Raw genomic sequence first — 26,779 nt, forward strand, 5'->3', positions numbered from 1 at the left:
TGTCCTTCAGCGAGGGGTTGAAGGTCCATCCTGTCCAAGTCTGGCAGATCCACTGTGTGTCCACCAGTCCAAGCAGGTCAGTGTCAGGGTTTCTCACACCACACTTGGTCCTTCTTCCACCATAATGTCTTCAAATGCATCAGCTGTGGAGAACCACCGTCTCCATGGTGACGACACAATCGCAGCCCCAAGTGTCAAAACCAAGAGTAGAACTGATCCAATGAAGTGACAAAACAGCATTAAAGAGTCCGGCGTCCTTGGTTCCAATAATGTGAACTGTGTCATGGATTTGATTTGTTTTGATTCTGGACAGTAAATCCACCCTGGAACTGACTGTTGTCTGGACATAGAACTGAATTAGTAAAGTTTTTATTCATGTTGTTGATAAAATGACCTTTTGCTGTCGCCGTCTCTGGATCAGATGATTGTGATTCCTGTGTTTGAAGTATATAAGTAAGTAGTTTTTAGAAATAAGTTATTTTACACATTTAAATTACAACTAATGATGAAATAGTTCATTTAGATTTTAACTTTTAAGATTTTAAAATCTGACCCATAAACTAATGATTTGGAAAGCTCATTCAAAGTGAGTAAAGTTAAGTGAATTTTATTAAGATATTTAAACTAATGAATTTTGGTTTAGTTCATCTTTCAGTTTCATGTTAAACTTAACTAGTAATCTTTTATGCTTTCAGATTGTATTAAAAAAGGTTAAGCTATTCAGTAAATAGCTCCACAACAAGTTACTTTAAATTCATGTTACAAAATACTAATCACAATCAAATACATAATAATAAACCACAGTATGCAGTCTACAAATAAAGTCACCTTGTTCTGCCCTCACTATGTGTGAAGCCACCCTTGCAGAGCGAGGCAGACAGTTAACAACAGAAGGTGAAGAAGAATCAGGAAGAGACCAATTTGTGTTTGAAGGTGAAGTCTTGTTTTAGTTGCTTATTTTCTTTCCTTCCCTTCTTTTAATAATACTTTTGTAGAACTGCAATAACATGAAATACAAACAAATACATGTATTACAATGTGTGCTGAAATATGTTTCCACTGTAAGCACTTCTTAACTTTTACCCATCCTTTTTAAATGCATGAATTAACATCCATACATGAATTAAAGTTAAATATTCCACCAATTACAAACCAATGAAATAAGCATGTACAGTATATAAACCATATGAAATTAACTTAAATATGCAATGAGGGGCAAAAGAAATGTTGTAATCTTGTACAGAATGTACACAGTAAAACACGTTTTTCTAAACTGCATTAACATTACATGTAATCTAATTGGCATGAATCAAAAATACTCCAGTGCTAATAATATGCACAAGATTCTCCCGGAGTGCACAAATAATTTGCTAGTAAAGGAAACACAGCAATTGCTACCAAATAACATCCGCATTAGCTCCGAACTGAGTACATACAAGTTAGCACTGACACAAAACAGACTGCCACCTGACTCAAATATTAGCAGTGAACAGAACGCTTCTACCACAAAGTGAAAGCTTATTTGTGCTCTGTAAAAGATGCTAGCAATCATGCTTCTAAGTTAATGACAAAATAATCATAAAACTAATACTTAGAGACGTATATCTGCCCAGATTTATCGACCAGAATGAAAGCTGCACATAACTTCAATGGCGTGGCCAAACAGAATGACAACAGTACATACAGGGCGCCCACAGATGGCGCCATTCAACTTTAAGAGAAGAACACACCTATGAACACAAAAGTTAATAGAAAGCCATTCAGTTCAGCTAACAATGACATTACAGTTGTAAAAGTCCGTTCACATCAAAGCCTGAGCGTTTACCGCCTGTCTCTCCAGAGTCTCAGTGAGTCATTCACGCTGATGATTCTTCTCTGATGGTATCCACACTGTAACAAACTCCTCTTGCTGCCGTTGCCATGGTGTCCAATAAGCTCCCAGTACCCAACAACATTAGTGTCCACCATTTTATTTTATTTATTTATTTTCTGCCATTTTAAAGGGTCTGGGCATGTGCACCTAATTTATAAATTGGTTCCACCTGGTTTCTCCCGCAGAAGTCGGGGTAACGGGCAGTACAATGAGAGAGAGAGAGAACAGATATATGTTCAGGGGAGAAGCCAGGACAGTTTGGGTTCCAGGGGAGCCGGCAGGTGTCCTCTGAACCGGACAGAGAGCAACCATAGTCCGAGCAGGACCAGGCCCGCCTGCTCCAGGGATTCAGATTCTCCTCTCAAGAGTCCTGGGTCCACACCAGTCCACTTCCAGATTCCTCACTTAAAGTCACATCAAGTCTTTTCCTCCTTTCCTTTTCATTGTCACTTCTCCTGTCGATCAAACCTCCTTCCAGTCTCTCCTTTGTTTGAGTTTCCCTCCACCACACAGCTCTCAGGTGGGTCTGATTTCTACCCTTCCCTTACCAGTGATGTCACCTCCTGCTTCCTGCTACAGAGTGGTGCATTAGAACATACTTCTGTACTCTGAAGACAACAAAACAGCTTTCAGTCTGGTGTTTGTTTTCACATCTGGATCCTGTGAAGCTTGATCTGGAGGTTTTGACGTTTGATGTTCTTGTCAGAAGAAGTCGGTGCTGCTGGTTTCTTCCAACTACGCAACATCTCCAAACTCAGATCTATGGTGTCCATAAATGAGCTCGAGATGATCGTTCACACTTTTGTGTCTTCTCGCTTAGACTACTGCAACAGCCTGTTTACATGCTTAAACAAGAAGGAGCTGGCCCGTCTACAGTTTGTCCAGAACTCTGCTGCCAGGCTCCTCACCCGCACAAACAGGAGAACCCACATCACTCCCATCCTTAAATCTCTCCACTGGCTCCCTGTTCTAAATCGTCTTCATTTCAAAATTCTTGTGCTAACTTTCCGGGCTCTACATGGCCAGGCCCCTGCATACATTGCTTCCCTGATCCAGCCCTACAGCTCAACTCGTAGCTTGAGGTCTTCAGGATAGCACCTGCTGATGGTTCCACGCACCTGTTTTAGCACACGCGGTGACAGGTCTTTTAAAGCTGTGGCACCACGTCTATGGAATGACCTGCCTCTACACCTACGGTCCATGGACTCTGTAGAGAGCTTTAAGAGACACCTCAAAACCCTCCTGTTCAAAAAGGCTTTTTAGTCTCCCACCTGACCCAGGGCCACCACAAACTGATTACACTCTATGTATTCATCATAACGTACTCCATGTGTCATCCCCCCCCCCCCCCCCCCCAGTCTCTCTATATCTCTATCGCTCTCTCTTTTCTCCTCCTTTACTCTCTCTGTCTCTCTTTAACCCCAACTGGTCAAGGCAGACAGCCATCCTTCAGGAGTCTGGGTCTGCTCAAGGTTTCTGCCCGTTAAAGGGAAGTTTTTCCTCGCCACTGTCACCAATCACAAGTGTTTGCACCTGAAGGATTCTGTTGGGTCTCTGTAAACTTAATTTGATTCTGATTTGAATTGATAAAGCACTTTGTGACTCTGTCTGTGAAAAGTGCTCTATTAATAAAATTTACCTACTTACTTACTTACTGGTTCAGACACAATGTGTTTTCTTCTTCTCATCTGATGCTGAGGTACTGTTTGGTCCAGACGTTGATGATTCACATCTGTGCTGATGATGGGAGAGAGCAGAGGATGACGAGGATCTGTTTGGACATTGATAACATGCCAAATGTTTTGGTGTGTTTTGACTCTGATTGCCTAGAGTCTTACTTTTTGTAAAACGGTTCAGTTTTTGTCCTTTGCGGAAATGTTTGACATGTTCATATTTGGTACTTTGTGAACCTGTGATCAAAAATCTGTCACTGACTCGGTGCTGGTTGGGATTCTTTCCAATATGGGTCCGTTGGTGATGCTTATAAGACGAAGAGGACCAGAATATCTTTGTGCACCTATCACAGGGATACATCAACTTTGTGTGGTGAACACGGCGGTGAGAACGTAAAGCAGACAGGAATCTGTAAGTCTTCCCACACTGGTCACAGTCATATGGTCTTTCCCCAGTGTGTATGTGTTGATGTTCTTTCAGCCAACTCATACTGGTGAAAGCTTTCCCACACTGGTCACAGTCATATGGTCTCTCTCCAGTGTGGATGCGTTGGTGGCTTTTTAACGTGTTTGCCAAAGTAAAAGTCTTCCCACAATGGCCACAGTCATATGGTCTTTCTCCAGTGTGAATTCGTTGGTGGCTTTTTAAGTCACTTGTAGAGGTGAAAGCCTTTCCACACTGGTCACAGTCATATGGTCTTTCTCCAGTGTGGATACGTTGGTGGTTTACAAGCACACTCATGTGGGTGAAAGTCTTTCCACACTGATCACAGTTATATGGTCTTTCTCCAGTGTGGATGCGTTGGTGGATTTTAAGCACACTCATACGGGTGAAAGTCTTCCCACACTGGTCACAGTCATATGGTCTCTCTCCAGTGTGGATGCGTTGGTGGATGTTTAATTTGCTTGCCAAAATGAAAGTCTTCCCACAAAGGTTACAGTAATATGGTCTTTCTCCAGTGTGAATGCGTTGGTGGCTTTTTAAGTCACTTGTAGAGGTGAAAGCCTTGCCACACTGGTCACAGTCATATGGTCTCTCACCAGTGTGGACACGTTGGTGCCTTTTTAAGTCATGTGTTGTGGTGAAAGTCTTTCCACACTGGTTACAGTTATATGGTCTTTCTCCAGTGTGGATGCGTTGGTGGATTTTAAGCGCAGCCATTTGGGTGAAAGTCTTCCCACACTGATCACATTTGTATGGTCTTTCTTCAGTGTGGGTGAGTTGGTGTCTTGTAAGTACATTTATATGGGTGAAAGTCTTCCCACACTGGTCACAGGTATATGGTCTCTCTCCAGTGTGGGTGCGTTGGTGGACTTTTAAGTTACTTGCTAAGCTGAAAGTCTTCCCACACTGGTCACAGTCATATGGTCTTTCCCCAGTGTGGGTGCGTTGGTGGACTTTTAAGTTACTTTCTGAGGTGAAAGTCTTTCCACACTGGCCACAGTCATATGGTCTTTCTCCAGTGTGGATGCGTAGGTGTTTCTTCAGCCCACTACTTCTGGTGAAAGTCTTCCCACAATGGTCACAGGTGGGTCTTCCATCCATGTTTGCTGGAATCAGGTAATCTTGGTCTTCCTCCAGATATAACTTAGGTTTCAGTTCAAATCCACCTTTGGCTTCTTTCTACATGAAAACACACAGAAACAGAAGAGGTCATCACTGAAATGCAATGGAACAGATCAGAACACACACATCTATTTGGAACCAGATTAAGCAGATAGACAAAATCAACTAGTTAGGCAATTGATGAGGCATTTTCAAGACAACCAATATTTAATGATTTCTCCTTAAAGGTGCAGGAGACTTTCGTGACCAGTTTTTCATCAAATCTTTAAAATCCCCAGTCATAGCCTAAGTATCACTAATCCGTAAATCGTGACATGCATTGTGGGAAGCTGAGGTTCGTGCAGCCGCCTGGCAGCAGCAGTGCAACAGCCACGATACGGAAACGGGCAGGAGCTCCGCTCCCCTCTATGCATATCCCTCCAGCCATTTCCACGTCGTGTTTGATGTCATATGGTCGCACTGCCACTGCCGCTGCCAGGCGGCTGCACAAACCTCCACTTCCCACAGTGCATGTCTTGACACAATTCCGTAGATGCCCGAGTTACCTACCTGCTCTGTTTGTAAAAATATGTTTTTTTTATGGTGGATGGCACTTCAAAATTGTTCACCGTGATGCAAGAGATTCAGGGGAGTAATCACAGAAAGACTTACAGATTCGTGATGCCTAGGCTATGACTGAGGTTTTACAGATTTGATGAAAAACTGGTCACAAAAGTCTCCCACACCTTTAAGAGATATGTATGAGACCAGAAAATAACAAATAATAACAGACATGTTGAAAGATGTTGAAAAATGTCAGGTTCTCTCCAGTGTTGGAACATTCTTTAAATAGTTACAAAATCACAAAACACTGAAAATAACTGTTTACTTTTTTCACTGGAGCTAAATTAGATTAACTAAATGCAGTATTAGGGTCCAAGTGCTGAGAATTGGCAGCAAAGGCCCTTTTGTATCTGTAATGTTCTCTGTTCTTATTCTTATCTTAAAGCGTTGCAGGAAGTTTTGAGGGCCTGAATATGTGTGAAAACTCAATATTCTTATTGTACATTTGAAAACTGATGGAGATTCAACAATTTACAAATGAGTTCTTTTGTACTAGTAGTTGTAGTAGTAGTATATCCACTGTTAATACTTGTATTTGTAGAAGTAGTACATCCACTGTTAATACTTGTATTTGTAGTAGTAGTATATCCACTGTTAATACTTGTATTTGTAGTAGTACTATTAACACTTTTGTACATTTGTTCTAGTTATTGGTAATTATTCTAACACCAGCTGTTCTATTTTTTAATAGTTCTACTTCAGTCTGCAGTGCATCCATGTACGGCTGGATGATTTTGGCCTAAAATAAAATCCCAATTTGGAATTTTCCAAAATCATTTGCTTCAGCATACGACGAAATTTAGGACAATTCCATGCTCCTAACTTTGAGGGAACAGTTTGCGGATGGTCCCTTCCTGTTCCAGCATGACTGTGCACCAGTGAAGAAAGTAAGTTCATATGGGAATCGAGGCAGGTGAGCCAATACAGCTTGGTTTTAATGAATTATATTAATATAATATAATAAATTAGGCCCATTAGTGCCTTTGTACTTTCACACCATGAATAACGTATACTATAACTTTTTAAAAAATTTGGTCTTATCAGATATGAAATCCACTCAAATTAATCACCCTTGAGTAACCATTTTAACTTTTACCTTTTTTTTCCTATATAACTTTACTAAAGTAAAGGAATTAGAATCTATATTTATTTCTGCAGTCTACCACTGCAGTTTTTCTCTTTGTCTCAACAAACACCATAAAACATACAATGCCAGCGTTCATGAACATTTATCAAAACCATGGTACAACCCAACAGAGCTCTAGGAAAGCAAAAATAACTCATGTGAATCTCCATCATTCTCTTGGAGTTTCAGACAACAGACATAAACAAACACAGAGACCCAGAAACACAGAGACATGGACATGTCTTCACAGACACACACAAAAAGCAACAAATCTATCCCTATCTATCCCTATAACGGCTCAATACTAAATATTAGCAGAACAGGCTCAACATTATTAATATGCAATGGAGCTTCAGCTCAACATTATTAATACACGACGGAGCTACTGACTCAACGCCACTTTCAGAGTAATAAGAGAAATTAAAAACACACATATGCTTATACTTTACTTGTGATCATTTCAAGTCAATGAGACCACTCAAAACTTTTTATAAATGTATGATTATTATTCATTCATTCATTTTCTGAACCCGCTTTATCCTCACTAGGGTCACGGGGGTCGCTTGGAGCCTATCCCAGCTACATAGGGGCGAAGGCGGGGTACACCCTGGACAAGTCGCCAGTTCATCGCAGGGCTGAATGATTATTAATCTTTCATTATAAATTTTAGTATCATAGAATTACCAGGTTCAGACAATTCAATTTAGACTAGTCAATTTGCAGAAATTCTGATTTTAGAATCACTTTTATAATCCTTGTAAACTGAACTTCAAACTCTGGGCTGACCCCCTTGTGCTAGGTGGGCTGGGTCACAGAAAATGGACTTGTGTCATCTTACTTTAAAGGCAAGTAGATGTAATTCCTCAACTCAGTGCAAAACCCCATAATGACCGTGTTTACCTCTTATCTCTTCTTTGTTGTTTATGATCATTTGTGGGCATGTGTATTTAAACGTGTGCCTAAGGTAAAGTCCTGTGATCATATAACTGTCAGTTTAGTATGTGACCAAGATGGGACCTATCCTAAAAACTTTACAACTGACCAGTGAAACAAAAAAAAAAATCTAGTGACACAAAAGAATCCTGACCAATACTGACTAACATGTGATTAAACCCAAGAATTTAACCATCCAAATTAAAATAATATTTCAGCAATGTGTCAAACTATCCAGAGATGGTGCTATTGTTAAACATGTCTGCTACTTGTGTAATAACACACATGAAATCTATCTTTGCAAGACATGGCATAACTCAGATTGTTTACAGTGACAATGGACCTTATTATAGTTGCAGAAAATTCCAACTATTTGCTCAGGAATATGACTTTAAACATGTGACCTCAAGCCCACTGTATCCTCAGTCTAATGGGAAAGCAGAGAAAGGGGTACACATAGTTAAACAGTTACTCAAATAAACACCAGACAGTAAGGCAGATCCTTATTTGGCACTACTGAGTTACAGAGCTTCACCAGTAGAACATGGTAAATCTCCTGCAGAGATACTTATGGGAAAGCAACTACGACCACTGTTCCTTATACAACTACTAAGAAACACAAACAAGTGAAAGACAAAATGAAACTGTTGCAAAACAGACAAAAAGTAAGCTACGACAAGTCCACCAAAAGTTTAAAACCACTTGCACCCAATGACACAGTCAGAGTGGAAGATACAAACATCTGGGCCAAAAAAGTAACTGTACTAGTGGAAGTGAGGTCGAGATCATACAAGGTGCAAACTGAAGATGGACTGATACTAAGGAGAAAGCGGAGGAGTTTATTGTGTACACAGGAGACAATAAGAGCACAAGACAGACAGTGTGAGGACTACAAGAACACAACGCCTGAACCAACCTCACCTGTTAAAGACAGTGTTGAGCAAAGTGACCAATCACCTGTGCTCAGAAGATCAGGACACACTGTCAAACCACCTGATAGACTGAATAGTTAAATGAGTTTATATGAGTTCAGAGACGTAACAAATGTTGTTTGATTAAACAAAAAATGCACTTAATGCAGAGTTGAATGTTCAGAGTGGTTCATCTGATAATGTCAGTTTAGATGCTAGAGTACAATCTGTGATTGCTTAGTAGTGGTAACATTCAGTTTTCATCTAAAGCAGGGATCTCAAACATGCGGCCCAGGGGCCAAATGCGGCCCACCAAAGGTTCCAATCCGGCCCGTGGGATGAATTTGCAAAGCGCAAAAATTCCACTGTCAAGGTTGTCGAACTAATTCTACTTAAGGTTCCACATACAGACCAACATGATCTCAAGTAAAATAATAGCATAATGACCTACAAAGAATAAGGACTCCATAGTTTCTTCTCGGTTTGATGTGAAAAAAAAAAAATTACATTATGTTAATAAATACTGACAACTTCAAATGTTTGTCTTTGTTTTAGTGCAAAAAACAACATTAAATTATGAAAATATTTACATTTACAAACTATCCTGAAACAATAAAATGAGAATAACCTGAACAAATATGAACAACCTGAAATGTCTAAAGAAAATTAAGCACAATTTTAACAATTTTCTGCTTGTTACTAAGTGTTTAGGGTCTTTGTAGATCCGATCCATAATGCACATGTATAAATGATAAGTTGAGGCATAACATTGTTAAAATTGCACTGATTTTTCTTAGGAAATTTCAGTTTTTTCAGGTCATTCACACCTTTTTGTCTGGATAGTTTATAAAAGTAAGTATTTTCATAATTTTGTGGGGGGTTTTTTGCACTAAAATCACAACAAAAATCTGGAGTTGTCATTATTTATAGGTTATCATGCTATTATTTTACTGGCCCGGCCCACTGTAGATCAAATTGGGCTGAATATAGAACCTGAAAGAAAATGAGTTTGAGAGCCCTGATCTACAGAGGGATGTGTTGATAGGAGTGATTTGCACCAATTCAGTTTCACCACCAGAGGGCAGTCGAACATTACCCTTACCACGGTATGGTAGAAGCAGGAGGTGCTTTTGTTGTTGTGTGTATGGAAGGCAGCAGCCACGGTGATTCAAAGGCTAAAGCTGAAACCCACGGCTATTTCTGATGTTTTATTGAAAACAGAACACAGTGCACTCACCAGAATGGAATGTTGGACAGAACTTTGCTCATGGACGTTAGTGCAGCTCACACAGCCCGAATTTCCATCCACTGTAACAGGAGACATGGGAATAAAAAACAGGATGAACATTTAACTTTACTAAACAACCGGAGCATGTTCAAGCAGCGCGAGGACTGAAAAGGAAATCCATCCAACGTCACGTGACCGTCTCCGCTTCACTGCACTAGAGTTACCTGTTCTAGTTCTAACCTGCTGCCTGTGTTTCTCTTCTCCTTTGCCGGTTTCCCACTCACTCCCTCCCTCCACAGTTTTCCCTGTGCTGTCCTATCCAGTCGGACTGTGGAACACTTCCTTCACTCTGCCGTGGGACTCTCCTCCTCCTGGTTGTGGCTCTGCTGCCTGGGGCTATCTCCGGACTAATGCTGCTCCATGTTCAACTCCTCCGTCTCACAGCTGCTCAAACTCAACACTCGCTCCATTCCATCATGTAGATCCACCTGAAAACAATACGGGCTCCTCCGCAGACCTCCTTATATCCACAGAGGGTCACGGAGAAACTTTATTTCCACACAACCTGCCGGCTCCGACTCCAGTTTATCCCTCTGGTCTGCAGGTCTGTGCGTCGCAGCTCGAAGACGTCATCAGTGCGCTGCTGCTGAGGGGAATTGTACCGCGGGAAATGCTATATCAGTTTTGCTTTTTAAACAATACCCTTAGCATTTTTGAATAATACTAGGGGCATTGTTTAAAAAGCAAAACTGATAGAACAATTCGTTAAATAACATTGATTCTTTCAGTTATTGAGACACGCTATACTTTACATGGACCAATCAGAAGGCTGTATCGGTATGATCAACCAATCAGAATGCAGCTGTTGTCATTCCCGGAAGTGCCAGCCTCGTTTGTTCCTCCTTTGTTTTTGCTGTTAGAGCCAGAGACAAGCCGTGAAGCGGGTTCATCCAACTTCATTCTACTCGATGTTAGTTGGTGGGTTTGGACACAGATTCTCATCTCTCTCTCTCTCTCTCTCTCTCTTTCCAGGATTGAAGTGGGTCACTGTTGATGCTCGAGATCCTGGTGGAGGTGCCAACTTCAACACACCACTGCCATCTAGTGTTCAGGTTAAGAATTCCATCTTCTGTTTCAGTAAATGCATTGAAGTCAGATTGAGGAGGGAACTTCACTGCCATGCATTAGACGTTTGTACTGAAATAATCTGATTCCGACTGATTACAGATGTTCTCTACAGTCTTTATTTCAGCGCTGATTCTGATCAGAACTCTATGGGGTAAGGAAGCTGTCCAAATATTCATGGACATAAGACAGATCTGTGTCCATATTAGTCAAATACATATATGTAAACTCTTGAATGAGTTCAGTTGTATATAAAATGTATTGTGTGTATTTTATCAGAATACAAATAAATAAGTTTTGACATCAGGAATTACAAACATGAAATATAACTTTACGATTGTGCGTTCTCCATCACGAATACGAATTCACCAACGTGACTCTACTGAACCCATTCCAGAGTTTATTTGACATCAGCCTTACCCCATAGACACTGACTTTACTGGTTTAGAACGTCCACTCCCAGTTTGAGACAGCTGGACACCATGGTTCAGACTGGTTTAACTGGATGCACCTGCACAATCCAACCTTTGTCCAATAATGGAGTGTGTTTGTGGTCATTTGTCAGTGCCTGAGGTCTACATGCACTTGAATACCACTGAAACCAGCAAAACCACTGACTCTAAATGTGGATCTGATTTTCAGTGACAAAGCCAGGGTCTGAATGACAGAAGGTAGAAAAGGAGGCCAGGACACATCGAACAAACACACTGACATTAAATATATACACACACAGTGGAAGGAGACAACTGGTCTAACTGACTGACCCATGATGGGGAAGAATCATCCAAAATCAGAGGAAAATAATGAGAAAACCAAACATTTATGTAACAGTAAACTTCGAATTCTAAATCAGTCTAAAAGCTTTACTATGACGGCGTATACGGGCCACATACGAAAATAAAAACAACTCACTACGAGAAGTCACAAAATATCAAAATAAAGCCTGTAATTTTACGAAAATAAAGTCAGATTAACAAAAAAAAAACCCAACACAATTTAACGAAAATAACATGCTTTTATGAGATTAAAGTCATAATATTTTGAAAATAAATGTGCAATAGTGCAATAAACAGAATGTATAAATTGTTAGCCTTAAGCCTTGTTGACGACAGTTTCCGGTTACAGTGAACGCACCAAGCGAAGCATCAACTTTTACTTCTGTTGGAGTGGACGACTAATGCTAATGCGTTGATAGTGGGCGGGGCTAATAGGCTCAGTATTTGGCCTTTGCGCGTAAACCCCAATTGAAAGTAGAACCTCACAAAACGTTCCAAGTTCTTCATTATGAGACCAGTGGGTACGACTTTATTTTTCTATCTGTTTTTAAATTATGACAATATTCTTGTAAAATTATGACTCTTTTTGTGTTCCACTTTATTCTCATAAAATTCCGTGTTTTATCTCAATATTGTACAATTTTATTCTCATAGCGTTTTTATTTTCTTATGTGGACCTAATACCCCGTTGTACTTTACAGAGGTTAGTGAGATAAATTGGATTATATCTGTATTTTTAATGGTATTTGATGTTATTCTCAGCTCTTTCTCTGTCTTTACTTCACTGTGAACATGTATTTGTACTATTTTGACAGTGTTTTAGTCCATTTTTTGCAGTAATTGGACCCAAACCTCCTTTTCATAGTCACCGTCCATGAAATGAACATGAATGAATCCAATATTGGCCGTGGCCTCCTTTGCCATATTCTGGATTTCAGACTTCATGCTGCTTTTCCTGTTTTAATGCTGCCTCTGTGCTTCCAACACACATTAGTTGATGTTCAGTTGAAGCCAAATCAGTTCACTCCAGTTTTTCAGGGTTTGGATGATCTGCCCTTTCATTTGGTTCATTGGAACATCACTTGATTAGCAGAAGTTGTTCAAGTATAGATATGTTTTGGATTTTAACCCATAAAGATCCAGTGCTATTTTAGTGTCAGTTCGCAAATTAAAGTTTCTCTATATTTAACTTTTTTTCAGTGATTTATCAGCATTTATTCTGATATTATCTTCTGTCTTTTGCATGTTTTCACTATAAATCCTGTATTTTCTATATTTAATTCATTGATCATGTAGGTGTTCATTAAAGCTCAGATTAAAGTTGAGGGTTATTATATCACAAACAGACAAAAAGGATGAAAAAATGTTTTGTTTTGTTTTTTGTTTAAGTATATCAGTAATTGAATATAAAAACAAGTGTGTCTACCCACTGTCATTGATCCAACTCTATGGGTTTATTAGTTTTTCTTCACTTTTGTTCAGTCTGGGTCTTATTTTGTTCATGTTGATTTATTATTGATTCTTGTTGATTTTATTCATTAATTTAGCTGTTTTTGTTCATTTTGTCACTTATTTTATTATTTTACTTTATTTTATGTCAATGTTTTGCTCATTTTTTCCACATTATTATTTTGTAGGTTTTTATTCATTTTTGTTCATTTTATCCACTGTCACTGATCCAACTCCATGGGTTTTACACAGACAAAAACACAACCTGGTGCATATACGATCTAAAAAAAATCCCAAAACAAGTCACATATCTGAGTCTGTTTTCAGTCCAAAAGGAGCAAATTTGATGATGATTTCATGTTTTTTTTCTCAACATACGTGGCTGTAAAAACACTCAGTTTGGATTGTTGATGGAATAAATGAGCATAAATGAAATGTACTAGTATGTTCTGACACTTTCTGATGTGAATAAACTGATAATGACAAGTGTAATGTTGGAACTGATCAGTATCAGGTGGAGAACACAGGCCGGGGTGTGAAATATATGAAATGTTGGGTTTGTTTTTATTTTATCACCAGAAAAAACTTTATATTAGAGTCGGAAAAAAACTTTGTATTAGAGTCGGAAAAAAACTGGAAATGAGTTTTTACTCCATTTAATAATAACTTTAATGACTTTTGTAATGAATCCAAATGTTTTTTTCACTGTAAATGTCAATGTAATGTAAATCAGTGTCAGGTTTATAATAATTCTTCATTTAAGCAACAAAACAACATGTTACACAAACTTTGGACATGAATGAATGAATGAATGAACGTGAACATTTTACTGCTGAAAGGTGCTGAAATATCTAGAAACAGATGGAAATAACACTCACAAGCCTTTACCACTAAAATACCATAATTCCACCAATAAACAGCTGTTTATGGATGTAAATGTACAAAGGATAAAGGTATAATTTTAGGAAAAAAAATATAATTTTATGAGTAAAGAGTCAAAATTCTTTCCAATTTTAAACCAAAAAGATGAACTGAATGCAGATGTGGAGCCTATTCCCCAGATATTTCCACCTCTTTATGGCTTTTCTCCAAATATTGTCTCTATTTTGTAAACATGGTCCTTTAAAGTAATGGTCATTTTCAGCCTAAAGCCATAATCCTCTCATTGTGTAAAATTACTGATAGATGAGTTATTGTGAAGGCGTCGTCTCCATTAGTGATTTCTTCAAACATCTTCTTCCCTGAAACTATTGGTCGACTTCATTTAAATTTCATCTGGATCTTCCTTGGGACAATGTTTACAGACTTTGTTCACAGTTTGTAAAAATGTAGATTTTTTCAAATATTCTAAATGTTCCTTTCCTTCTAATGGTCCATATTTTGATGGTTTCTAACATGTAAATGGTTCCAGATATCAGTCTAGTTCCTGTTGATCACTGATAGAAGTCATATATGGACTGTGATTGGATGAGTTGAGTTCTCATCCAGTGAAAGTCCCGCCCACTTCTATAGTTAGATTGATGTGCATCCAGACCACAGGACTGGAACATAGAGACAGAACCTGACAACCTCACACATTCAACTGGGAATTGAGTCTGGACAGTCCAGTTCCACTGTATGAACAAGAAATCACATATTCATGATCATTTCATGACAAGAGGAAAAATACTTTATTCCAACATGATGGGCTGCAGTGTTCTAGCATAAGAACCTCTAAGTAATGACCACTGCAACTGAAAATAGAACAAAACAATCAACAGGAACTAAATAAGCAACAGGAAGAAAAATATAACGAAATAATCACCAACATTTACAAAAATTAACAAAATAATCAACATAAATGAAGAAACATGACAACATGGGATCGATAAATAATTCATCTTAATTAAGTAAATACTAAGAATTAAGGAAAAAATAATAAAACAAGCAACAAAAATAAATGAAATAATTGTTGTAATGTATCAAAATGAAAAATAGCAAAAAATAAAATGGCAACATGGAAAAAAGGATAAAGTAACAAATGAAGAAAATGAAACAAAAGAAGCAAAAGGAAAAAAATGAACAAAAATGTGAAAATATAAAATAATCAACATGAAGAAAATATTCAACTACAGAAGAAAAATATATCAAATTAATCATCAAAATGCGCAAAACTTAACAAAATAATTGCCAAAGTGAGCTTAAAATAAAAAAAAAAACCCAAAACTCAAAATCATCAGCAAAATCAACAAAATAATGAACATAAAACAAAAATGAACACTAGACAAATAATTCATCATAATAACAGAAATAACTAGAAAAGCACTCGGAGAGCGCAGACCTCCGCCAATGCAGATCAGTGGGCCCCCGTGGCCCCCCACACCCCCACCCCCGATCACCACCAAAATTTAATCATTTATTCCTTGTGCCAGTATCAACATTTCCTGAAGCTTTCATCCAAATCCATCCATAACTTTTTGAGTTATCTTGCACACGGACAGACAAACAGACAAACCAACAACAGCAAAAGCATAACCTCCTTGGCGGAGGTAAAAAGAATTAAAGCTGCCGTATGTAGGATTGTGGCCAAAACTGGTACTGCAATCTCATTCAAAATACTGCACAGCGTGGTATCCCCTCCTCCTCCCCCCAGGCTAGGGGTTGCCAGATCCCACATGAGCGTCTACCACTACTGTTTCCACTAATCCTTGCCACCACACCATAAATTTCATACAAAAAAATTATCACCAGACTTATTCTACATAAGTATGATATATGATAGGCCAGGACAAACATCCTGGCCACTGAAATGAAAGTTTGCGAAGATTCAGGAGATAGGGAAAAGGGAAACAAGCATTAGGTTTCACGTTTACTACAAGCCGCACGATCGCTCTACCCACCCCACCCCTCGACCAAACCACGGATGCCAAACTACTGACACCCCCCCCCCCCCCAGACCACCCCTTGACCGAACCACAGACACCGAACTATCGAACCCCCCCGACTGAACCACGGACGTCAAATTACCGACCCCCCCTCCCCCCTTTTGGATTACACACCGCGACATGCAGAGGTCACTTCCACAGAAAACACTGTACTATAAGGAGAAACCATGGTAAGAGACAAGGCCTACACCGGTACCTGGTCTCTTCACCAGGGCCAGGAAAAGAGAGTTCTGCCCGGCCCCAGGAGAAGGGACCGGGTGAAGAGGCCGCGACCCCGGCTCTGAGTGGCTCTTACCGGTGGTCAGACTAAGGCAGAGCCAGCATCAGTCTTCAAATCCGTCTCCATGTTTCAAAGTCATCTCCTATACATCTCCTTGTTTTGTTTCTCACTTTTTCACGATGTATTTGGGAATAATAAGAGTCCTTTTAGGTTTATTAACATCAGACATTTTTGATCAGAAATGTTCCAGCTGCAGCTCAGTGGAACTGGCAACCCGGATGCTGAAAGGCTTCTGACTCTGTGATTGGATGACAGGTGATGGGCGGGGCATCAGACCAAAACACACAATGTCAACATAAACATCATTTCGGGGCTGACACTGAGCTTTTCAAATGCAAATATTCTGGCTGGACTACTACTGTCAGTGAGATCAGTATTTGAAATGAACATGATTCCTTAATGTCTGGTGACAGTCAAGACCATTTTATAATTACTTAGAACATAATTCCTACATACTGTACCTTTCAGTAAAATTAACAAAACAAGCATCAGAAATAAACAAAATAACTGTTGAAGACTTAAGTTTGATTTATGTTGTTGGTGTTTCTAAATGTTCTGTGTATTTGTAGATGATCAGCTCAGACAGAATTTTGTTAAAATTCAACTGATTTGCCTTGAACAATTTCATGTTGTACAAAACACAACTACACAACTGTACAACACATCTAAACAACAACACAACACAACTACACATCACACAGAGACACTGAGGATCCCTGTGTCCTGAGTCTAAATCCTCCAAACAGTGGTTCAGTGAATGTGGTTTTGAAGGTGTAGATGTGGATCAGTTTGTCAGAGGAGACTCTGTAGAAGGACACAGATCCAGCAGGACAGTCCACATACACTGATACTGTACCAGAGGAGGAGGAGGCGGAGGAGGAGGAGGAGGAGGACGACGACTGAGGGAGTTCTGTGTATTTCCTATTATGACAGACACAGTATCCACCTTCATAACAGCACAGACTCCAGGACTGATCATTTAATCCAAACACACAGTCTCTACTCTCTCCTTTCCTTCTGGTTCCTCTGTAAGTCACTGATATCCCAACCTCTCCACTCCACTGGACCTCCCAGTAACAGCGACCAGTCAGACCAGTTGAACACATCAGCTGTTCCCAGTTCTCAAATCTGTCCTGATGATCTGGAAATGACTGAACCTCCTCCACTCGTTCCACCTTCTTGTTGTTTTCAGACAGTTTGAGTTCTCTGTTCACTGTGTTTGGATCCAGGGTGAGTTCACAGAAATCTGATGGACAGAAGAAAATACAAAACAGCTGCAGTTATTGATCAGTGATCAGCTGATTTGGCTTTAGGGAAAGACTAGAGAATGACTTGTTGTTTGTAATTGTGTCCCTGGTTCACACACTGTTACTGTGACACACATGACCATATGTTGTAGGGATGCGCCGATACCACTTTTTTCCAGACCGAGTACGAATACTTTCATTTGAGTACTTGCCAATACCAAATACTGATACGAGTACTTAATAATCCCATTCCAGTTCTTAGTTCCTTTTGTAAATGTGCTTTATTGTCGTTGTCATTAGTCTGACTGGAACAAAGTGCTGCTACTGACATTTAATGTGTTGGAATGAGCGTTTCTCAATTAATCCACCAGGAGGCGCTGCTCTGAATTAACCATACTGGACAAATACCACGAAGAAGAGGAAAGTTTTAATGAAGAAGAAGAAGAAAGCCAGTAATGACAAACATGGAGACGACAGAGGTAACACTAATGTGATACTAATATTGTAGTGGTATTCTCCATCTGGGTACACATCTGCGAGCACCTGGAAAACGGATGGAATGTACGCAGAGGACGGACAGAACACTCCGTCCGTATCTGTCTGTGTCTGTAACGTTACTTGCAGTCAGCGTTACTTTTATCACCGTCATTTATTTTGAAAAATCTCCACACTCCCCACACATTATTCCTCCTCCTCATACCTGCTGCACTGAACTGTGAATGTCACACAGCTGTAAGTGGTATTGGTTGTATCAGATTACTTTTACGAGTATGAATAAGAGTACACACACTGAGTATCGGAGCCGACGCCCAATATCGGTGCATCCCTAATATGTTGGATTGGTGATGTGTGTGTTTTATAGCTGTAAGCTAGCTGCTAGCTGTGCAGTCACAAGGAAAGACGCCGCATCAGTGTGAATATAAAACCACAGTTACACAACCTCACCTGGTACCACATTACAAACACTAATACTCAACAAAAGAATAAAAACCCAACACACTAATCAGTCAAATTACATTAACCAGTCAGTAAAATTAACGAAAATGAACAAAACACCAAATTAAATAAAAAATTAACAAAACTAATAAAACAAAATATAAAATGAATCAGCAAAATTAGCAAAAAATTAAACCAACTCAACAAAATAATCAGAAAAATGAAGAAAATAATAAAATGTTGATTTTGTTGAATATTTAAAGGATGTCCTTTGTAACTTTGCTGTTCTCACTCAATTTCATTTATTTTTTTGTTAATTTTAGTTCAGTTTGTATTATATTAAACACAAGTACTGATAGTTGTACAAGTTCTAGTAGTTCATACAAAGACTAAACAAAGAAGTCATGAAGTTATCATGAAAATCTTCCACAGAAATATGTGACTAAATAAATGCTGATCATGTGATCACATAGATAAAGTGTGTTCCAATGCAGATCACTGATGGGTAGCAGCGTCACATCACTTTAAACCTCCACAGGTTTGAGTTCTCATGGTTTTGGGTAAATTCATGATGGCGACAAATAAAGGTCTAGTCTGAAACGTGTCTTTGTGAGTTTTATTTCACAGAAGCTCTGAGATGTGAGTTGTACACTGCAAAACATTACAGCCCCATTTAGTTATGTCCACTTATTTTTGCTCTTCAACTCAAACAGCTCTGACTAGTTTTGGATTTTCAACTCAGCTGTTCTAGTTTTCAAAAGTTAAACGTTCATTAATTCATTGACTTGACTGATTGAAAGTTTTTTCATCTAGGTGCGAGTTGACTTAACTTGTATTTACAAGTTATCAATTGGGAAAAAAAAGAGACAAAGAAGAACGTACACACCGCAGATGAATCGCATATTTGATTTTGGACTGATTTAGGCCCACTTCGCGTTCAGTGATGGACTACACTAAAAAGTCATATGCTCAATTAGTTGTCATAAGTTGTTTCTATAATTTACTTCCATTTAACATAATGATTATGAAATTTCAACTTAACTTCATGAGTTATTGGCATTGCAACTCAAGACTGTAAGCCAGTTCAGTGAAATGTAAATTTAAATGTGTCAACATAACTTTACAATGTGAGTTTTAAATGATAACCAGATCTCTCAAAAACTGATCACAACCACTGGTGTTGCGGCAATATTAATGTGAGGTACAAATGGTGTTGAAAATTTGGTCTTGATCTGATAAGGGACTAATAATTATGATGTTAGATTTTAGTCACATATAATAATTATACATGCTGGTTTTGAGAAATAGGACATTGACAAAGGTGAACGGCGACTGCTAGCAGGGAAAGGTATAGGAAGGTGGTAGAACGGAGAGTTAATATTGGGCCAAGGGTTGCAGACTGATGTGCACTGGCCAGAGCTTTGCCTGTGGCCCCCTACTTTAAACTGTCTGGTTAGTCGGACCAGGCAGGGGGGGTCATTGCAACAGTCTTACCCATTCCCCTCTGTCATGGTACCTACTTAGAACGTCATACAGCAATCAGGCCACACAGGTGTGCCAAAGCCTCTTCCACCAATGGGGTCAAAGGTCCCAACACCTAGAACACCTGTTCCTGGAGCGACCATCTTAAAACACCCTGAGTCAGAGTGGCTTTGCTCATACTAGTGTGGAAATTCTAACTCCTCCTAAAATTGTGACTTCATTTAAAGCAGTGGTATTCAAATGTGGTCCTTGGTCCATGGTGTTATTCAAGTTAGGTTAACTCAAATTTTCTAGGGAGCAGGTGGACTTTCATTTGTAAGTTAAACCAATTTAAAGTGTCTAATGTCATGTAGGCAGTAGTCAAGGACAGATAGATGGGAACTGGAATTTACTGACATTTCATTCCAATGGTTCTGTTCAGTCTGTGTCTCCAAGTTCACTGTCAAAAACCTTCTGATCAAAAACAAACTTTATTGGTGATGACCTTTGCATAGATTTTTTAATTTACTCTTTCCCTTTTTCCTAATTGTCCATAAAATCCATAATATTACAGCCTTTATCTAATCGATGATAAATATTTATGGAAGTGATTTGATGTTTTGGGTTGAACTTGTTACTGTGACAAACTTTCCTCCTGATCGACTCAGCTGTGTTTTTGACTTTATTGTTTGTTCGTCTTCCACCTTTATCAGACAGCGGCACAAGAACGACACTAGAATGATCCATAAAGACAGAGGAGGTGTGATTGGCCAATGGTCTGAGGTTCTGTGGACTCATTCTTCAGGATATTTGTGTCATGTGATCTGTGTCCTGACCAATCAGCTGTCAGCTCACCCACTGTCTTCACTGACAGTTGATGTGTTTTCTAATGTGGTACCAGCTCTCACTGTATGTTCAGGTTGGGTTTCATCTGTAATCCAATGGAAATCCACTTACACTTCCTCAGACCTGGTTTTAACCATCGGACTCCACTGGGCTCCAGCCTGAAAGGAAGGAGGGGGGGTGGGGTGTCAGAGCAGTATTAAACATGGACATTCCATCACTCTGATCCACTCCAGCTTTTCTGTTCACATCCAGTCAATGGTTCCTGTCAGTCCCTTATTGAACATCTGTATCTGTGACCGTGGTCTGGAACTTCAGTAAAGGATGTGGAATCAGCTGTGACAGAGTGTTCCTATCAGCTCCACCTGTTCTATCACACATTATCTGTGTGTGCATCAGCTCAGTCCATACCTGACAGTGTCCAGTGTCCAGTGTGGATCCTCCACTAGAGCAGACAGCTCCTGTCCTGAGGCTCCTGGATGGTTGTAGCTCAGGTCTAGCTGTCTGAGATGGGACGGATTGGACTTTAGGGCTGAGACCAGAGAAGAACATCCTTCCTCTGTGATCAGACATCCTGACAGTCTGCAACACAAAACATCACACATCATCTGAGGAGGGAAAAGAAGCAGCGTCAGCTGTTGGACACAGTTATTCTGTGGATGGATTTCATTCCAAATGGGATTTACCTGGAGCCAGTTTCTATTTGACTGACTGGGTTCAGGACAAGATCTGAACACAGACTAAGATTAGTCCAGTCCCTGTCCAAAGTCTGGAAAGACCTGATCTTTTATTGTTACTCAGACAAATTTAACTGGATGAAGACTGACTTTGACCAAATAAAGACACAAATGTACAGATATTGGTCCAAAAACATCAAGTGCATAAATGAACATCCTTCACCACCTCCAAATCAAAGGTTCAATGGTTCTTGGGTTCCAGTGTTTGAACAGACAAACCAGTTCCACTCCAGTCCAACCCTCAGACTGTAGACACTTTACTGTCCTTTGGATAATATCTGTAGATTTAGACTAATTTGGTTCAAATACATCTTCATACAGTTTAGTTCCTGTGTTTGTTTCATAGAAATAAAGGAACATGCATGTGTTTCATGTCAGACACTGAACAGCTGGTCTGAAAACCAGGTCAGACTGATCCACTACATGTACATCATAGTTTTAATCATCATTGTTCACACTGGTTGAACAATCCAAACCTGAGAGTCTCCAGTTTACAGTCTGGACTCCTTAGTCCATCTGACAGGATCTTCAATCCTGAATCCTTCAGGTCCATGTTGTCGAGGTCCAAATGTGTCAGACTAGAGTACTGGGATCTGAGAACTGAGGACAGACCTTCACAGCTTCTCTCTGACAGGTTACAGATACTCAACCTGGGGGAAACAGATGATATTTGGATTACAATCAGGTCAGGTCTGGACTGAAGGACCATCACAGTCCACATAGATCTCAGTTTGTTCTACAGCTCAGATCCAAATAAAGCTGCACAATTTAGTGAAAAACACTTTTTTTTTTTGATTACCTCCGCCAAGTGTAATGGCGGAGGTTATATTTTCATTGGGGTTTGTCTGTCTGTCTGTCTGTCTGTCTGTCTGTTAGCAAGATAAAACAAGTTTCAAAACAAGATCAAAACAAGTTTCTTGGAGTGATTATTGATGATAAAATTGGCTGGAAACCTTACATAAATCACATCTCAGTTCTGGACAGAGCAAAGGGGATATTAGATCAAAAATCACTTCACATTCTGTATAATTCCTTAGTCTTACCTTATTTAAGTTACTATTTGGAGGTGTGGGGAAATAAATATACAAGTTCATTACAAATACTTTTTTTTACTGCAAAAAGAGCACTAAGAATTGTTCACAGTGTTGGTTTTCGTGAACACACAAATCCCTTATTTTTACAATCTAAAACTGGAAAACTCATTGACCTTGTGGAATTCAAAACAATTCAAATAATGTATAAATCAAAGAATAACTTACTGCCGGGCAATATTCAAGAAATGTTTAGTGAAAGAGAGGGAGGCTATGATTTATGGGGAAAATTAAATTGAAAGATTCATGAAGTGCACACTAGGTTCAAAAGTTTTTGTATCACCATCTGTGGAGGAAAATTGTGTAACACATTGTGTGTGGAGATAAAACAAATATCTAACATAATTCAGTTTAAAAAAAGATATAAAGAATTGATTCTTGAGAGGTTCAGTATTTAATAATGACAATGAGGGCTGTTTGTTTATGGATGATGTATTGATAAATATGCTGTAATTATTGAAGAAAACTTTTGAATTGTTGATGTCTATTTGTATGACTGTACTGCCATGAACATATCGTTGTGTATAATCAATTACTGCATTATGTATTTGTTATGGTTCAATGCTAAAATTAGGAAAAATGTATTGTTTGATTCATGTATTAAGTTAGTGATAAAGGTGTAAAAGCACTTAAGGGGTTGGATTAAATAAGTTTATACTTCTTCCTATTCCTTTTCGACCATGCAAAATTCAGACTTGTATGTACTGATTCTGCTCATTTAAAGGTGATGTCCGAGATGTTTTCCTGGAGCATTTTTTTACTATATTGCTTAAAATCCCCTTCACACCCCGATTACAACTAATTAATTAAATGCTCTAACACAAAAATGTAAAAAAAAAAATAGTCACCTGTGGAATGGACAGGACTGAAAAAACACCATCCAATCATTTTGAGCACCCACTCGAAATGACTGAACAGTGATATGTCTATCAAACTCAACTGCCATTTGTCCCTACCCCCTCTGCATGTACCCCTCTTCGAGCATGAATCGCATGTTCCCAGAGGCTTGAAGCACTTGTACAGGAAAACAGGAGCCAGAGCCAGAGCTTGGCTATATTAGTTATATGAAGATAGAGAGTTCACCGGCAAACTGTTTTGTCACTTACATAAATCAGTAGTAAATGTAACGTTAGTCAGATAAGTATGAACTGGGCTGTTCTGTAAGAGCAGAGGTGTTGGAGGAGACTGAATGAGGTATGCATGGATCCTCGAGCCGGAGCCGGGGACAGAGCTGGAGCCTCAGCTGGTGAATTGTTTCTGTGCAGCGCTCATGAACCCTCGGGAACAAGCATTGCATGTGCCAGTACTCTGGAGGCGTGGCTTCAGAGGGATGTCTGAAGAAAGGGGTTTGGGCTTTTGAATTGAGTGTTTTCAAAATGTCGCTTGCTCAAACCATTTTTCTTAGATCTCGGACCCCAACTTTAAATGTTATTTTGTTTTTGTCTTCATTTAGTTTGTTTTGTTTTATTTTGTTTCTATGCATGTTCGGAAAAAAAAAAAAACTCAAAAAGTTATGCACAGATTTTCATGAAATATTCAAGAAATGTCGATACAGGCACAAGGAACAAATGATTAAATTTTAGTGGAGGGGGGCTGATCTGCCTTGGCGAGGTCTGCACTCTCCGGTTGCTTTTCTAGTGTTAATATGAGTCTGTTTGATTGTTTATCAAATCAAATGCACAGATGAGTCATTTAACAATGTCAAATCAAACATAAAAACTGAAACTAGTGTAAAAATACCAAAACTTAAAAGTAGAAACACCTTAATGTTATTTTCATTTTTCTTGTTTTCCACAGTATCTCCATCTGCTCAGTGTCACTAAATCCAAATCATCACCATAGAACAGAGGTGGGGTTGAACTTCTGTTCCCTCATTTTCCATTTGGATCACCATAAATCCAACTAAATCCTGACCATTACATTATCGTCTTTTTCCATTTTATAATTACACAGGTTGATTTAGTGATTTCACTTGTGATTGACTTGATTGTGCAGCTCTAGATTTAATATACCTTCATTTAAACAAGTACAACATGGTTTAATAAAACTCAGTCAGGACCAAAAGATCAGAAATAATTAAATTCAGATTGTAACTTTATCTGACCTGAGAGACTCCAGAGTACAGTCTGGACTCCTTAGTCCATCTGACAGGATCTTCAGTCCTGAATCCTTCAGGTCCATGTTGTTGAGGTCCAACTGTGTCAGACTACAGGACTGGGATCTGAGAACTGAGGACAGACCTTCACAGCTTCTCTCTGACAGGTTACAGATACTCAACCTGGAGGACACAGATGATGATACAATCAGGTCAGGTCTGGACTGAAGGACCATCACAGTCCACATAGATCTGAGCTCAGGGAGGAACACGATGCTGCTGAGAGTAGGAGTGGTTGATTGGGTTCCACTACTAGCCTCTATATTTGATTATTTGTCTACTCTTTGTGAATCTTATCGTATGTCTGGTAGGGCTGCAACCAGGGGTGGGGCCTCAGAGGGGACAGTAGCCCCCCAGCCTAGGTTTTGGGGGGGCCTGGGACAGAGGAGCAGGCCCCAACCCCATCTTCCAGAAGAATGAATTTTCTCACGGTATAATCTTCCTGTGGTAATTTAATGAGCACAGGTGATGCATTGACTCAAAATATATGCTTGTGGTTATAGAAGTTTCCCCAGCCTTGTTGAGTCATGGTTGGTCTTGTAGGTTTATTCAAAACATTGCATACAAGTGTGTGTTGCATGGCTGGCTTCATATTCACTTTCACAGTTAACTTTACAATGTGTAGATTTACAAACGGATCGCCAATATAGTCTCCAAATGTATTTTGGGTAAAATCGTCAAGAACAGCTGTCCACCATTGTAATCATCAATCACTAGTAAACAGAGTGCAGGCATGTGCATCTAAATGAATGAGATTACGAGTGGCAGTTCATATAGGCACAAAAGTGGAGCAACAAAACACAAAGAAAAGGAGAAGGAAGAGCAAGAAAAAGCCAACTTAAAGAAGTTGAACACTTTTTTTTTGTCCGTCCGACTCCTAATCCTCCTGGAGATGAACTGGAAACCACTAGCAATGATTCAAGCCCACCAATACTGGCAGCACGGTCAGGGAGTCACATTTACAGGTACAATTCTAACCATCGCTGACAGTGTATAGTGAGTGACATGTGAGTTAGGTGTAAACTGTTGACAGGTGGCACCTGCAGAGTGAAATTGTGAAGTACGCACAGACCGCACTGACTGAGAGGGGCGAATAGCTCATAAGATGGGGGGACAGTCCTGGTGCTGGACCGGCAGCCCCCCTCCTCACCCGTGCTGTAAAGGGGAGTATCGGATACTGAATAAAAAAGCAGAAGGCTCATTCTCAAATTTAAAGCTCATTAAAAACCAACTAGCAATATTTGTCCATTGAGAATGGGTGAGCTAAGACGATAGACATATGGCGCATTGTGGATGAGGCTCACTGTGTGCCCTTTAAATAGTGGTGAGTAGGTCTACTACTTTTTATTGAATTTGTGATTGTACGTGAACTTGTGGGCCACCATGCCAACTTTACAAAACATTCTAGCTGTTGATACAGTAGCCTACTGTGCTCTCAGTAGTTGAAGTGGTTCATTAAAGTGGGTGTCAGAATGATGTGGTCGCCATCAGCGGTGCTGAACTGCTTTGAATTTGTGTTATTATTAGGGGCCAGGTAGCCTAATGTTTTTGTTGGTCTCTTGGCTTGTTAGACCTCATGTCCGTTTAATTGATGTCAAAATGACATAGTTGCTGTCCGTGGTGCTGAACCCTTAACTATCAAATTCTTTGAGCTATGTGTCAAAAATGTAGTAACACCTGTAAGACCCGCTGCTGTGGGCATGTGTATGTTGTAAAGCAATGTGGTTATATTATTGGGTTTAAAGGGCCTGGTCATGCGTGCCGCCCCTGGCTCAGTACTGACATATTCAGTGGTGTAGTCTACGTGATACGCAGGTGCTGTATATGCCATCTACCCACTA

At 39.5% G+C, this 26,779-nt stretch overlaps 4 protein-coding genes and 1 pseudogene across 4 annotated transcripts in view; 2 read left to right on the forward strand and 3 right to left on the reverse strand.

Annotated features, from left to right (window-relative positions):
- Positions 1-26,779, forward strand: part of LOC115436241 (NLR family CARD domain-containing protein 3-like) — a 1,147,354-nt gene that overhangs the window by 657,943 nt on the left and 462,632 nt on the right. The gene's annotated exons all lie outside the window — the stretch shown is intronic.
- Positions 1-26,779, reverse strand: part of LOC115436275 (zinc finger protein 664-like) — a 1,196,486-nt pseudogene that overhangs the window by 181,155 nt on the left and 988,552 nt on the right.
- Positions 1-26,779, forward strand: part of LOC115436287 (zinc finger protein 431-like) — a 676,852-nt gene that overhangs the window by 160,413 nt on the left and 489,660 nt on the right. The gene's annotated exons all lie outside the window — the stretch shown is intronic.
- The window catches only part of LOC115436308 (uncharacterized), a 236,905-nt gene that overhangs the window by 146,114 nt on the left and 64,012 nt on the right, over positions 1-26,779 (reverse strand). The window lies entirely within an intron of this gene.
- Positions 921-26,779, reverse strand: part of LOC115436261 (zinc finger protein 2-like) — a 53,194-nt gene continuing 27,335 nt past the window's right edge. Inside the window, exons 2-5 of the mRNA XM_030159056.1 lie at positions 9,924-9,994; positions 5,070-5,170; positions 3,525-4,985; positions 921-2,591 (exon numbers count right to left, since the gene is read on the reverse strand). Coding sequence (XP_030014916.1) covers positions 3,533-4,985; positions 5,070-5,170; positions 9,924-9,994 — 1,625 coding nt within the window. The 3' untranslated portion in view covers positions 921-2,591; positions 3,525-3,532. The remainder of the gene's footprint in view (positions 2,592-3,524; positions 4,986-5,069; positions 5,171-9,923; positions 9,995-26,779) is intronic.

The sequence above is a fragment of the Sphaeramia orbicularis genome, chromosome 16 (assembly GCF_902148855.1).
Source record: "Sphaeramia orbicularis chromosome 16, fSphaOr1.1, whole genome shotgun sequence".
Taxonomy (NCBI): domain Eukaryota; kingdom Metazoa; phylum Chordata; class Actinopteri; order Kurtiformes; family Apogonidae; genus Sphaeramia; species Sphaeramia orbicularis.